This window comes from Nycticebus coucang, chromosome 8 (genome assembly GCF_027406575.1).
Source record: "Nycticebus coucang isolate mNycCou1 chromosome 8, mNycCou1.pri, whole genome shotgun sequence".
NCBI lineage: Eukaryota > Metazoa > Chordata > Mammalia > Primates > Lorisidae > Nycticebus > Nycticebus coucang.
Genome location: NC_069787.1, coordinates 83567661 through 83582671, shown reverse-complemented (window position 1 = coordinate 83582671; position 15011 = coordinate 83567661). Strand labels below are relative to the sequence as shown.

At 39.8% G+C, this 15011-nt stretch overlaps 1 protein-coding gene and 1 pseudogene across 4 annotated transcripts in view; one reads left to right on the top strand and one right to left on the bottom strand.

Moving 5' to 3' along the window:
* The first annotated feature begins 1499 nt into the window (after positions 1 to 1499).
* Positions 1500 to 1882, top strand: LOC128592747 (protein transport protein Sec61 subunit beta-like; annotated as a pseudogene).
* A 1467-nt stretch (positions 1883 to 3349) lies between these two features.
* The window catches only part of EXOG (exo/endonuclease G), a 43069-nt gene continuing 31407 nt past the window's right edge, over positions 3350 to 15011 (bottom strand). For 2 of the 4 annotated variants that reach the window (XM_053600849.1, XM_053600851.1), the window contains one exon: positions 3350 to 7478. In XM_053600849.1, the coding sequence (XP_053456824.1) occupies positions 7017 to 7478 (462 nt within the window). In that variant the 3' untranslated portion in view covers positions 3350 to 7016. The remainder of the gene's footprint in view (positions 7479 to 15011) is intronic. The other 2 variants (XM_053600850.1, XM_053600852.1) reach the window with 1 other exon arrangement.

The following is a 15011-nucleotide window of genomic DNA, read 5'->3' as shown; positions in this document are numbered from 1 at the left end:
GCTCAGAAAACTTAAGCCTCTGCCTGTCTCTGTCCCTACACCACTGTTTTAGAAGATGCTTGGGTAGAAAGAATCCCGGCCCCCAGGGGCAGGACATTTCATCTTGTGCCTGTGGAGTAACTAGGGCTGGAAGAAGAGAATGGAAATAATTCTGAGCTCCTGGTTGCGGGTAGGGGAGAGGATGGGGTTTCACACCTGCACATGGCTGGAAGACCTAATTTTAGCTCTGTTTCCCCTAGGACCAAACACATAAAAGTCCCTGCTTAGCACACAATACTACCTCCTTGGTCCCATCTTCCTACCAGGATGAGCTGCCTCAGGCCAGAGACCAGATGCTACAAAACCTAAGGTAGAGTACCCCGGTAAAAGTGCCCTGGGAATTCAGGCATGCTATCACCATGTCTGGTGTTACTGAGACACAGGCCCACTTCTCTGCTATACTCACCCAGGTTTGCCCACAAGCACTCAGGCAGACCCAGACCCCCACCTTCCTGGGCCCCCCACAAGGAGAACAAGCACATTAGGACTCAGACAGGGTAAGCTCCACTTTCTTGTCCTGGGGGGTAACTCCAAAACATTCTTGAGCGCCTACTATTTGCAGAACCTTGTAGGGCCCCCAAAAGGAGTCAACTCCATTACATACCTGCCTCTGAAAAGTTAGCAAGGCATTGTAAGGTTGGGTAAATCCATGAATAACTGAACCATAAAGCAAATTAAAATAACTACAACAACCTTGCAAGGCTGGAGGGTAAATCTTAGATTGGAAGCTAGAAAGCCCAGGTAAGTTCCTAGAGTTAAAGTTTCCTCATTTGTGAAATGGAATGAATAGTATTAATTCAAATGATAGAATGAGTGGATTCTAATGGGAAAATGCTGTGCTAACTGGAAAGCACTGAAGTGGTCAAAGGGCTGGTAGAACACATCATACAAAGTCTTAGGATTTGGGAAGAGAGACCAAAACTGCTTCGGAGGTCAGGCTTTGTCCTTCACTCTCAGATCAGGACAACCTTCACCAGTCACCAATAATCAACTTCAAGAACTCACAGTAACTGACTACCATTTACTAAGAGCTTACTAAACCACATGTGTTATCTTATTCAATCCTCAACCAATCCTGCAGATCATTCTCAACTTGTTCCCAGAAGAGGAACCTGATTCAGTAGGATGAAGTCAGTTGCCCAGTGTTGCCCTACTCACAAGTGGAAAGATAAGCACGAGAAGTGGGACCCAATTGTGCCTCCCTTCCTACTGCAGGTATCCAAAGCGTTGAGCCAGCCATACCATGTGGACCCAGAGATGTGGCATGTACTCTCCCTGTCCCAGAATGATTCATAGGCAAATTGTTATGGAGACCCATTTCTGCATTTTGCCATCAATTTACTGTTGTTTTCTTTTAAAAACAAACAGAAATGAGCCAGTCTCTCCAGCTACCAGTCCTTTGGGGCTCCACAACTTTCCAGAAGTCCACTTCACCACCCTGCAACCCTCCAGTCTCCAGCATGCCCAGTCCAGCCCCCAGTGGCACTAAGGTCAGTTCTTCAGGGCACTCTCCCAGCAAAGCAGTGGCTACCCTACAGGCAGGATCCACTGTCTGGCAAAGGAAAAATGCCAGCTGTGGAACAAGGAGCACAGGCTTTGTGACCTCAGCAGGCATAGGGCATGTGATGGTTCTATATGGAACAGTTGGGGCTCAAAGTTGGCCCTGTTTCAGTATTGGTTATGAGTCTTCTGTTCATCGCTTCTGTATTTATGTTGCACATTTGGGCCAACTACACTCGTTCATAGATTGTTATATCCATCTGTGATCTGAAGAAGGAAGAAAAAGTCCAACATATCTTGGACCAAAAGTACAGTGATTTTCTGTTTTCATGGAATAAATTTTCTGTAAGCCTACTGTTTTAGAGGGGACTTTACAAGAATTGATTTTGAGAAATCAAATTTTTTTATGGCTAAAAAACTTTTAAATTCATTTTAAAAAATAAATAAAACAAGTAGAAATGAACTTAATAGAAAATATCAGAACTATTACCAGATGAAATTTGTTGGGTAAGTATATATAGCAGGTTGCCATGTAAAATACATTTTTAACCAAAGGGATCTTCCTTGGCTCTGTCTCATTCAATGTTTTTAACAAACACATTGAAGGCTTATTTATCCAATCTGCAATCTCAAAGCTGGGAGACATAGCTAACATGTCAGATTCAAAACAAGATCAAGAATGTGAATTCACTTGAAGATGAGTACAAACTATAACAAGATGAAATCTAAACAGTTGGGCATACATAAATCCCACGTTTATATTCCAAAAATTGACTACGTAAGTACATAACATGAAAGTGGTTTGACAGGAGATCATGAAAAAAGACCTGAGGCAGTTAGTTGGAGTGAGCTCCACATGTACCAATGATATAGTGAGAAAAACAGAGTGTCCCTAAGAAGAGAAGTCAATACCCCAATTCAATTTAGCACTGCTCTCACCACATCCTGCTTTGCCCAGCTGTGGCTGCCACATCATGAGGCCACATAAAATCACAATTATGAAGTGTCTGAATTTCATGAGCACATGAGCATGAAATAAGATACCACAATGTCTTTATGAGCTTCCTGTTTCCAAAGGACTATCAGGTGAAAGTAAATGCCAGCCAGTTCTGTGTGGCCTGTCATTGATGTATAGGAGTTGAAGGGAGAGTTTCAGTTTAATTTTATGAAGCTCTACTGGAAAGAAAATTGAATACCTAGGCGCCCAAAGGGATGGGAGAATGTTTTCCTTTAGAAACATTTGGAAGCTCAAAGGTGTATCTGACAGAGGACTCCTGTCTAGGGGATTTATGTGTTGGAAGAGGGAGGCAGCACAGTAGGCAACAATCTGGTTCCAAACAGGTTGATAATCAGAACTAGTGTTGCTTATTTAAAAATTACTTTCCAGCCTCACAACAGACCTACTGAAACAAAATCTCAAGAATTGGCTGGAGGATCTGTATTGTTTTGAAGCATACAAGGCAGACTGTTCTAGATTAAGAGACTAGATACAACAATATGAACCTTGTATGAAACCTAGATGTAAAACGAAAGTATAAGTCATTTTGATCAGGCCAGTAGATCTGATGAGTGTTAGTACCCCGTTTCCCCGAAAATAAGACATCCTCCGAAAATAAGACCTACTTACAGGAAAGATAAGACATCCCCTGAAAATAAGACCTAGTGCGTCTTTGGGAGCACACCTTAAAATAAGTCTTATTTTCAGGGAAACAGGGTAGCTGTCCTTCAAAATAAATTGTTTCCACCTTTTTCCTCTTAAAAAAAAAAGACATTTTGGAACACCATCGCTATTTTTAATAGAAATTATTTATTAGATAATATTGAATTCTTTGTAATTTTCTTAGATATATTTTAGAAATATCAGGGAATGTCCTCATTCTTTGGTAATACAAGCTGAAGTTTTAAAAAGTCAACTGTCAATAAAAAAGTCGTGTCATATCTACAGCTTACTTTTTTTAAACAATTACTTTTACATGTTTCAAGAAAAAAGAACAAATAAGACAAAAACATTGACAGAAGGGCAATAATTGTACTCTTCTTTTGACTTTTGTGGAGGCTTGAGATTTCTCAAAATAAAGTTAGGGGAAAAAATTAAGCTACTAGGTTATTGTGATATGAGCCCCAGACAAGATAAACTCTGCTATTCCATCTAGCCTGAGAGTCTGGAGCCTGATGCAAGGCTGAATGCATTCTTTGTGGCTTACAGAGCTGGACGTTCTATGCTGGGACAGTGTCACAGCTGAGACTGAGTCTTGCAGTGTGGCATTAGACCACAGTGACCCCTAGAGGTATCCCGTGCAGTCAGGATACCCCAGTCCATTGGCCTCAAAGGCATGTTCAGGAGCAGAAAAGAGAAACCTGTCTACCACGTCCCCAATGCTCTGAATTACACGGGGCCCATGTCAACATGCAGTTCATCTTGCTTGGCCCTCTCTGACAACCTGTAGGTTGATCCCTGATAGACAATCTCCAAGAATGACAACATCCAGCAAAACAAAGCTTGATTGAGAGGCTGGGTGTGGAGGCAGGCAGGAGCAGGCGTTCCATGCCAGGTATGATGTCAGCCTGACCAGCTCTACCAGAATGAAATAGAGTGAGGATCCAGGAGGAGCATGGAGTTGTCCCAAGAAGGCCCAAAGGAAGGAAAGAGACACAGGGCAGAGGGATAAGCAGAGAACCGAACAGCAGAGCCCTGGTGCAGAGACAGGTTCAGAGATGGACTGCTAAATGGGAAGTTTGCCATTCATAAAGTTGATGTCAGTAACACCTACTTACAAGGATGAAGCCAGGGGACACAGATGACATGGCAATGCTCAGTCATTCCAAGTATAGGGCTCAGCCTACAGCTCTAATCAAAGCCCCAAAGGTAGGCGAGAAGTTTTCAGCTAAGTGAAAGTCAAAGTGTGAGGGTAGAAATGCTAACAAGTATTGAGGCTGATATCCATGCTCCCAACCTTTGCAACTTACACTATTATATAAGGTCTTATTCTGCTGCATAAATTAGTGAAACAGCCTCAATCCAGAGACCAAAGAATTTGGAATTTCACAATAAAGATGTCACTGAAAGCAGAGAAAGATGAGGGAGGAAGCCCCTTCACCCACAGATGGGGGCTTCCAGCAACAGGACCCACCAGACTAGAGGTTCTTCGAATGCAGCCTTCACTCAGAGCAGGACTCTCTGAGGGTGAAAGGAATGGAAAGCTGAGTTCCACGCTCAGCCTGAGAATCCAGCTGGACCCAGACAGGTACTGACTGGACAGTGATCTGCTCAAGTTCATTTGGTAACTGGATGTTCCTCTAATATGCATCTAGAGGGACATATCTGATGCTGGAGAGAAGCCTAGGCATCTGCTGCACCAGAATCCAGAGTAAGCAACAGTCACATTGAAGGATCTGAAGTGATCTTACCCAGAAGAAAATTCTAAGCTCTAGTCAATGTTTACATTTCAAGTTTATTTGGGGTATTCTTAAAGTGTTGAGACAATAATTCAGGCATCACTGCTATATCCAACAAAATTTTTACATATCAAAATGAGGAGAGGCAGACCGCAATTTTCTATTACAAACTCTTATCTCCATTTTTCACAATGACCAGGTAGCATCTTTCATAGGAAATAAAAACCTAAGACACTTATTGATCTAAAAATCAAGATTCTCTGCCATCTAAGTGGAGAGGCAGGAGTGAGAAGGGCAAAAGAAATAACTCCAAGACTGCTGGCAATTCAGGTCAGCAGAACAGAGAAGAGCATAGTGACAGGGGAAGGGAGTCAGAAGCCTGCCTCTGGAGATGGGCAGTAAGTACCTAGGACTTATCCCACAGAGCTGCCTCCCTCAAGCTCCAGAAGAAACACCCAGGTCCCACCATCACCTCTCCAATGAGGACAGAAAATAACACTGTTTGGTCACAGTGACATTTTGGCTGTACATGCCTGAAAAGAGGAGAACTTGGCACAAGTTAATGAGGAACAGTGTGATAAAACAGAACAGTATTAATCAGGCTACTGTGTTCTGACCCCTCAACTTTTCTTTTTTACCCAAATGAAGGAGCAGAACAAGGTCAATCACTATAATCTTATCTTTATCTTAAAGCCTTGGCATTTGTTAGAGACAAACACAAAAACACCACAAAAATTGCTCTTGTAATACCACTTGGAAAGACAGCAGTAATATGACAGATTTAGACAAGATCTTATGCCCTCTAAACATTTTACTGCCTATACTTATACGAGTCTATAAAAGGACTCAAACTACAGATCTGGCTCAGAAAAACTACCGTTTCCCCCAGAAATAACTGCCTTTGGACCTTTGGCCCAAAGTACCCCCTGCCCTATACTACCCAGGTAGACACTTGGGCACAGAGGCAAGCAAATCATAACCTATGCGCATAGTCCTTTCTTAGGTTCTTTAATTTTAACAAAAGTTCATCTGGAAAACAAAAAACACACTGAGTTGGCACCATCTGGTCACTAGAAGAACTGCACCCCTGGAGGCAAGCAAGGGTTCTGATAAATCCTACAAAGTTTTGTGCTAACTCCTAAGTAGTTGCTCTATCTGAGGAGCTGAGGTGAATTCAAGTCAAAGGACATTAAAGTCCCTTTGGCTTGCAAAGGAGACAAGATACCAAACACTTCTTTACCAAGTAATCCTAAGACACAGACACCAGTGGAAATAGGTATATATTTCTGAGTCAAAAGCCTCTATTCATGTCAGGGAAAATTCGAATCTATCTTAGTTTTTCTTTCCATAACCCTGCATACTCCAGACCTATGTATCTCAGATTTCTTTGGGAAGGTGAACTTTGGGCAAGATACTAAGCTCTGTAAGCCTCAATTTTCTCCGAAGCACAATGGGGATAGTGACATATTTATCTCAGAGGGTCATTGTGAGACAATACACTGAGCCAAGCAAACAGAACACACTAAGTAAACAGAAACTATAGTTGCTGAATGCTTCTATATAGACAGAAGTAGAAAAATAGTAGGTTCACAAGAGGAGAAACAAGAAACAAAGATCAGTACAAGTGGAAAGACTAACACATAGAGGATTTCCAAAAGCCATCTCCAAGACCAACTCACGTCACAGGAGAAAAAAAAAGTGCAATATTGTGTTCCAAAAAGGCTAAGCAGATACATTTAAGACAATACATGATTTGAAGGAATGGAACTAAACAGTGCCTTCACATACTATTATATATCCAGAGAGATACAAATGCAGTTCCATCTATGGACACAGTTTTCCTGTTAACTTTACACAGATTAGACCTCGATCTATAGGTATAACAACTTTCTTAGTAATTTGTTTCCAAATCAAATACAATACTGACCAAAAAGTTCTAGATCTTCATCTTTTAGGGGAATTTTTAATAGTAAATTTAGGATTCCATCATTACTTTTAAGCAAAGCCACTAAAATATATCAGCTTGACGAGGGCACACTTGCTTCATCATAGATAAGGTCACACATCTTCTAAGATAAAAACTAAGATAGCTTTTTTGTCTGGGTTCCTAACTGTTCCTTAGCTTTGAGTTCTTCTCGTTTCTTCTCATAGCAACTCATGAAGTAATCATCTGGTTCAACTCCTGCATTCTTTAAATTTTCCATTATCTTTTCTAGTTTGAGCACTGATCGGGCTCCTTCAATCTTCCTTGTGCTCAAGTACAGAGTGAACTCCTGGAAATCCAGGAGCTTACAGGTATCCACAGAGCAAATATTCCTGATGCCACTAGTTCTATCCAAATGAGGAAAAAACACCAGTCCTGACAACTTCTCCAGGTCCTGGAGATTCACTTGGAATTCAGTTAACTGGGGTTGGAAGCCAATGGGTTCATTGGGTACCACAAAGGCCCCTAGTGCCAGAGGTTCAGTAGATACTGGGCTTCTACGGGCCAGGATCACTTTATAGAGATGCGAGGGGACTGCCACATTGTCCTCACCAATCACCTAAAAATAAAGCAGTCATATTAGCAATGTCAATTTGTGTTAGCAGTTCTCAGTTTTTTTCCCAAAAAGAAAATTCTAAAAATTCACTCATAAGCTACCCAATTACATCTCAATGAATTTAAATGCAACTGCCAAAGATAATAAACCAAAATTCAGATTCACAGAGAAGATGAGTAGAAGAGAACAAGTCAATTCTGATGGCTTCTTTAAAATAATGCTACCCCAAAGATCAGAGGTCATAGTTTGTACCCTATTTGTAGGACAAAGGACAAAGGAATGCCATCAAAGTCTTGGTTTTTTAATGGACAAGAAAAGCTGTCATTTTCTTTTCATCTCATAATCAGAACTTCTGGTACTCTAAACATTCAGAGGTCAAAACTGTTAACTTGCATGCTTTCAGCTCTAGAAATAAAAATATGGCCTTAGTTTATCAAATTCACTAAGGAACTATACAAACAGCCTTTAGAGAAGCAGCCATATACCACACTAACATTACTATCTCCAGTATTGCCTAGATTATGACTCATTTTTTAATGAAGTAAATGTAAATGATGTTTGCTTAGAGTTTTATGGACTCATGGGCTTGCTATCAAACACAGAACTTTTGACTATGTTACCAAATCACACCCTTTGGTAAAGTATCCACACAATAAAGAGGACAGACCTAGAGTCAGGACTAGACAATATAGTTTGACTGTTTTAATGAAATAACATTATTATGAAACCTTTTCAGATTTCCTTCCAATTGGTTTAAAAGTCTTATATGTTTTCTGAAAAAGAAAAACCCAACATCTATTTATTTAATGGTCCCCAATAAAATGACATAATCCAACTAAAATACGCTCACGACACTGCTGCCCTTTCCGGCCCTTTCCTTGGTAAGAGTAGGTTTTCTTTCCTATTCAGATAGTTATGCTGTGATAGAATTCTTTGTTGAGAGACAAAACAAGACAGAGGGATGAGCGCTACAAAGGAGAATTCTTTTCTGCTTTTCTCAAGCTCCTACCTACATGGCACACAGCCTGGGAACGCCACAGCCATCTGCTGTCTGTCACACATGGAGGTCCCACTGCCAAGACCAACTAAAGGACTGCAGGGAAGACCCAAACACAGGAATGATTTCTATAACTAATTGTCTTTGAAGTTACTGAAAGTGGCTGGTCAGTAGTTTATGAAACTACACAATCTACAGACACAAAATCTCTATCCTTACCCCCAAAAGTCATTCATATACCTGGGAAAATATCAGTAAACATTCTTCAAAGCAAAAAATATATATGGAAGGTGAGGCCTATGGAGGTCCATAATTAGCCCACAGATCACCAACAGATGTTAATTCAGTAATGCAACTCAGAGGTCCTGGGCCTGGCACTGCTGGAAATACAGAAAGGAATAAGCTTTAAAATAAATGTAGCTGAAGCCTACTCTCAAGAAACTTAGCATCTGAAGAGGGAGCCAATACCCAAAGCTTTCACTGCAGGCAAAATATGGTTAGATGCCAATACAGAACACAAATAGCAGCACCAGGAGGGTTCAGCGGAAGTTAGGGACCAGAACTGAGGGCACAGCTGCAGATGAGCCACAGTTCACAAGGGGGGAGAAGCTGAAATGGGCTTCAAGTGTTCCAGGCGCTGGATCCAACAGTTAAGCAAATTCTTGGCGCCACCTCATGGACGTTTCTCATCACTGCAGCACAGTTATCAAACTCCAACCCTTCCTTTGATTATTCTCTCTCCTCATAGATTCCTTGTCTTCAAACAGATAGCAATTTTCAAAAATAATTAACTGGTCATGCCCATTTGCTGCCAACAAGAGCCTCTAATCAGGCTTTATTCAATAAAGCCTCTAATCAGGCTTTATTAAATTCCAGCCAAAAGAAAAGGAGTTATCACATTTTAAGTGCCAAAGTTTTCCTTCAGTGAAATGGACCATTTCTGTAAGTTTTTTAAATTCTCGCAACTAGCTAAAGAACTTCCATTACTACTTTTGACCAATCTCATGGACACAAAAATTCCTAACAGGAATCAGGTGTGATCCTTCTACCCATGACCTTTTCAAAATATCTCAAAGGAATAAAATACCACCCCTAGAAATAAAGAAAAAAAAATAAACTTAACGATTCACTATCACTTCTCTGATTTAGTCTGCTTGGTTTTCAAGAAGCTTACATCTTTAACCTATCTAAAACAGGGACCAGTCCTTTCTTGAAATTCAGAAAACTTGTTTCTTCCTTAAATTTAAGATAACGCTTTTTAAAATCAATCTTAAAAAGAAAATCTTCAGCTTTGTTTTTATTTCTGAGTATATCCTAGCTATTCGAGGTTTTTTCTGATTCCACATAAAATGAAGTATTCTTTTGTCGAGATCTTTAAAGTATGACAGTGGAGCTTTAATAGGGACTGCATTAAAATTGTATACTGCTTTGGGTAGCATGGACATTTTAACAATGTTGGTTCTTCCCAGCCATGAGCATGGTATGTTTTTCCATTTGTTAACATCTTCAGCTATTTCTTTTCATAGAGTTTCATAATTCTCTTTACAGAGATCTTTTACATCCTTTGTTAATAAACTCCCAAATATATCATCTTCTTTGGCATTACTGCGAACGGAATAGAGTCCTTGACTGTTTTTTCAGCTTGACTATTGTTGGTATATATAAAGGCTACCGGTTTATGAATGTTGATTTTGTAACCTGAGACACTGCTGTATTCCTTGATCACTTCTAAGAGTTTTGTAGTAGAATCCCTGGTGTTTTTCAGATATACAATCATATCATCTGTGAAGAGTAAAAGTTTGATCTCTTCTGACCCTATATAGATACCCTTGATCGCCTTTTCTTCTCTAATTGCGATGGCTAAAACTTTCATTACAATGTTAAAGAGCAGTGGAGACAATGGGCAACCTTGCCTGGTTCCTGATCTGAGTGGAAATGATTTCAATTTAACTCCATTCAATATGATACTGGCTGTGGGTTTGCTGTAGATGGCCTCTATCACTTTAAGAAATGTCCCTTCTATACCAATTTTCTTAAGTGTTCTGATCATGAAGGGATGCTGGATATTATCAAAAGCTTTTTCTGCATCAATTGAGAGAATCATGTGGTCTTCCACTGTCACACATTAAAGATCTAAAAATAAAAAAAATACTTTATTTTTTGGAAAGTATGGAATCAGAAAAAACCTTGAATAGCCAAGACATTATTCAGAAATAAAAACAAAGCAGGAGGAATCATGCTACCAGACCTCAGACTATACTATAAATCGATAGTGATCAAAACAGCATGGTACTGGCACAAAAACAGAGAGGTAGATGTATGGAACAGAATAGAGAACCAAGAGATGAATCCAGCTACTTACTGTTATTTGATCTTTGACAAGCCAATTAAAAACATTCAGTGGGGAAAAGATTCCCTATTTAACAAATGGCGCTGGCAACCTGTAGAAGACTGAAACTGAACCCACACCTTTCACCATTAACTAAGATAGACTCTCACTGGATTAAAGATTTAAACTTAAGACATGAAACTATAAAAATACTTGAAGAAAGTGCAGGGAAAATTCCTGAAGAAATCGGCCTGGGTGAATATTTTATGAGGAAGATCCCCCAGGCAACTGAAGCAGCATCAAAAATACACTACTGGCACCTGATCAAACTACAAAGCTTCTGCACAGCCAAGAACACAGTAAGTAAAGCAAGCAGACAGCCCTCAGAATGGGAGAAGATATTTGCAGGTTATGTCTCCAACAAAGGTTTAATAACCAGAATCCACAGAGAACTCAAACGCATAAGCAAGAAAAGAACAAGTGATCCCATCTCAGGCTGGGCAAGGGACTTGAAGAGAAACTTCTCTGAAGAAGACAGACGCACTGCCTACAGACATACGAAAAAATGCTCATCATCCTTAATCATCAGAGAAATGCAAATCAAAACTACTTTGAGATATCATCTAACTTGAGTAAGATTAGCCCACAGCACAAAATCCCAAGACCAGAGATGTTGGCGTGGATGTGCAGAAAAGGGAATACTTCTACACTGCTGGTGGGAATGCAAACTAATACGTTCCTTTTGGAAAGATGTTTGGAGAACACTTAGAGTTCTAAAAATAGACCTGCCATTTGATCCTACATTTCCTCTACTAAGTATATACCCAGAAGACCAAAAATCACATTATAACAAAGATACTTGTACCAGAATGTTTATTGAAGCCCAATTCATAATTACTAAGTAATGGAAAAAGCCAAGTGCCCATCGATCCACGAATGGATTAATAACTTGTGGTATATGTACACCATGGAATATTATGCAGCCTTAAAGAAAGATGGAGACTTTACCTCTTTCATGTTTACATGGATGGAGGTGGAACATACTCTTCTTAGTAAAGTATCTCAAGAATGGAAGAAAAAGTATCCAATGTACTCAACCCTACTATGAAACTAATTTATGGCTTTCACATGAAAGCTATAACCCAATTATAGCCTAATAATATGGGGAAAGGGAAAAGGGAGGGGAGGGAAGAGGAGGGGGAGAATGGGCAGAGGGAGGGTAATTGGTGGGAACACACCTACAGTGCATCTTACAAGAGTACATGTGAAACTTACTAAATGTAGAACATAAATGTCTTAACACAGTAACTAAGAAAATGCCAGGAAGGCTATGTTAACCAGTGTGATGAAAATATGTAAAATGGTATATAAAACCAGTGTATGGTGCCCCATGATTGCATTAATGTACACAGCTATGATTTAATAATAAATAAATTTAAAAAAAAATCTTCAGCCAAGCAGAGAGAGGGAAGGAGGGAGAGGAGTGGGGCCTTGGTGTGTGCCACACCTTCTGAGGGTAAGACATGATTGCAAGAGGGACTTTACCTAACAAATGCAATCAGTGTAACCTGGCTTATTGTACCCTCAATGAATCCCCAACAATAAAAAAAAAAAAAAAAAAGAAAAAAAAATCTTCAGCCTATCTTCTTCTTTGTAAACAATTCAACCTTCATAATATATTTTTCCCACTTTGGAAGACTTCCAAAAAATGTTTCTAAACACACCTAGGGTACTGAGGCAAAATGGTTCAGTGGACTGAAGTCTAGAGACCTGGTCAATTCCTGCATTTGTCACTAACCTGCAAATCATGCCCACTCATTTCTTATTTCTTCACTTATAAAATGCAATAGTAATCCCCATGCTACCTTTCTCATAAAATTGTTAAGAAGGTACATACAATGACATGTTAGTTTCAAAAACTTTTTTAATTTGAAAGACTATGTAAAAAGCTATTTCCGTAGTGGGCATCACTCGAAAGACAGAACTACAAAAGATGGTTTTGTAGAGGGATGGTGGGGAAACATGGATCAAGCTGAATTAGACCAGTTAAAGGTCAACAATGGGGTTTCAGGAGATAGCAAGCTGGAACCAAATGATGTCCCAAACAAACATTCAAAAGCTTAACAGGAACCTATTAATAGTGTTTAGTATCAGTAAATCAGCAACAACCCTTTTTTAAATAAGATTAAGGTATAAAAATACTTTACAAAGCTGGGCATGGTGGCTCATGCCTATAATCCTAGCACTCTGGGAGGCCAAGGTGGGTGGATTGTCTGAGCTCACAGGTTTAAGACCAGCCTGAGCATGAGCAAGACCCCATCTCTAAATGTAGCTGGGCCTTGTGGCAGGTGCCTGTAGTCCCAGCTACTTGGGAGACTGAGGCAAGAGAATCGCTTGAGCCCAAGAGTTTGAGGTTGCTGTGAGCTATGTCGCCATGGCACTCTACTGAGGGCAACAAAAGTGAGACTCTGTCTCAAAAAAAAAAAAAAAAAAAAAAAAAAAAAAAAAACTTTACAAAGGAAGCCCTCACTCCTGTTAAAATACCAAAAAGTACTGAAGTCTTGTCAAGATTGCAACAAAAACTGGAAACCAACCAGGAGTAACAAGAAGTACAATACATAAGCTAGTACTCATTCACAACCTGAAATTAGCTTTCTTATATGTTGGCCTGAGCTTGTTTCCTTCTATCCAAGTGACAACAATGACAATTTGCCACCACCACCACCCCCAATCCCCTGGCCCCAGAAGAGACCCCTAGCAAATAACACCCACACTAAACTATTTGTAATGTCAAATATATGTAATGTATATATGAAACTGTGCCTTAAATAAAGTAGCAACATGAGGAAAAAATATGTACCTGTTAGAATCAGATATATTTGGTTACATTCCCCCGTAAGACAATAAAAGAAATTCCAAAAATAAAACTGCTGGGACACATCAAGAGACTCAGCCCTTAAAAAGTTATGCCAATCGAGTGAAAGAAAAAACATAGTAGTTTGCTAAATAAGAAATCCATATTTGGAGGAGAGAAGAAACAAGAAAAGTGAAGGAGTCACAAGGCATAGGAAAGTCAACAAAAATGTGGTTGCCCCTTCTGTTATCTGTAAAGCCTCAGCAGATGCTTGTGTGGCAGCTCAAACCCTGGAAGCAGGTACCTCACACTGGAGTACCTGCTCTGAGCCAATGGGTAGGAGCCTGCTAAATCACAGTAAAACAAGTGCCCTCTTCCCAGGCTGTCCATTGTACTTGAAGATTTAGGGTATGGGTTAGGAGACAACCAGTAAAATAATTTACTTTCCATTTTAACAAGCAGATGGAAATGAACAAAAGCTTTCCCTACGTATAAAACAGGAGAATTTAAAAAAAAATTACTCCCTTATCACCTCAAGTAATGCTTCAAGATTCCTGGGCTTATGTGTTCAATTTCCAACCATTCTAGGGTTAGTTGGTAGAAGTTTGGAAAGTACTGCGATGGAAGACCACAGATTGGCAAATACTTCTAACGTTACCACCGAGTTGTAAAATCTGAAGCTCACTTTCTTGTCAGGTTATTTATAATGTCCAAGCCAGAATCTTCAGGTATGTTTCACTTGTCTGGAATCAATCTCTTCTTGAAACAGGCACATCAGAGAAAGCACATGGATGACCTCAGCTATAATAAAGGGGGTGATTCTGATTAGAGCTGTCAGATGACTCACTTCTGATAAAATCACTGCTACTGATCTTCCCTTAGGATCACATTCACTCAAGTTCTATGATGATATGATCCCTTCCTACATATTCTAACAGACATTTCTGCCTGGCTACAAGAAATCCTCTTCTTGGCCCACTTTATGTTCTTATTTTTGTATGCTAGCAAAAATCACTTACAACTGTTTCTCCATCCACACCATCTTTTATTACCTGCTGGCCTTAAGCATTTTTATAAGAAGGGCAGAGCAACCCTTTATTGTAGACTTCCAAGAGCTTCAAAGAACAACACTACTGATCACTGGCAATTGTCAGACAGACCCATGCTTGAATCCCCCTTTTGACAATTAGTAGCTAGACTTGAACTTACCCCTTAAAGCCTCCATTTCTTGTTTACAAAGAGGATGAGTACTACTTTTTTGTAAGGGCTGTAAGTGAAGAGATAGTATATACAGGGTGGACATAAAGTTTGTGTACAATTTAAAATAGTTTTAACATAATAAATTGCACACAAACT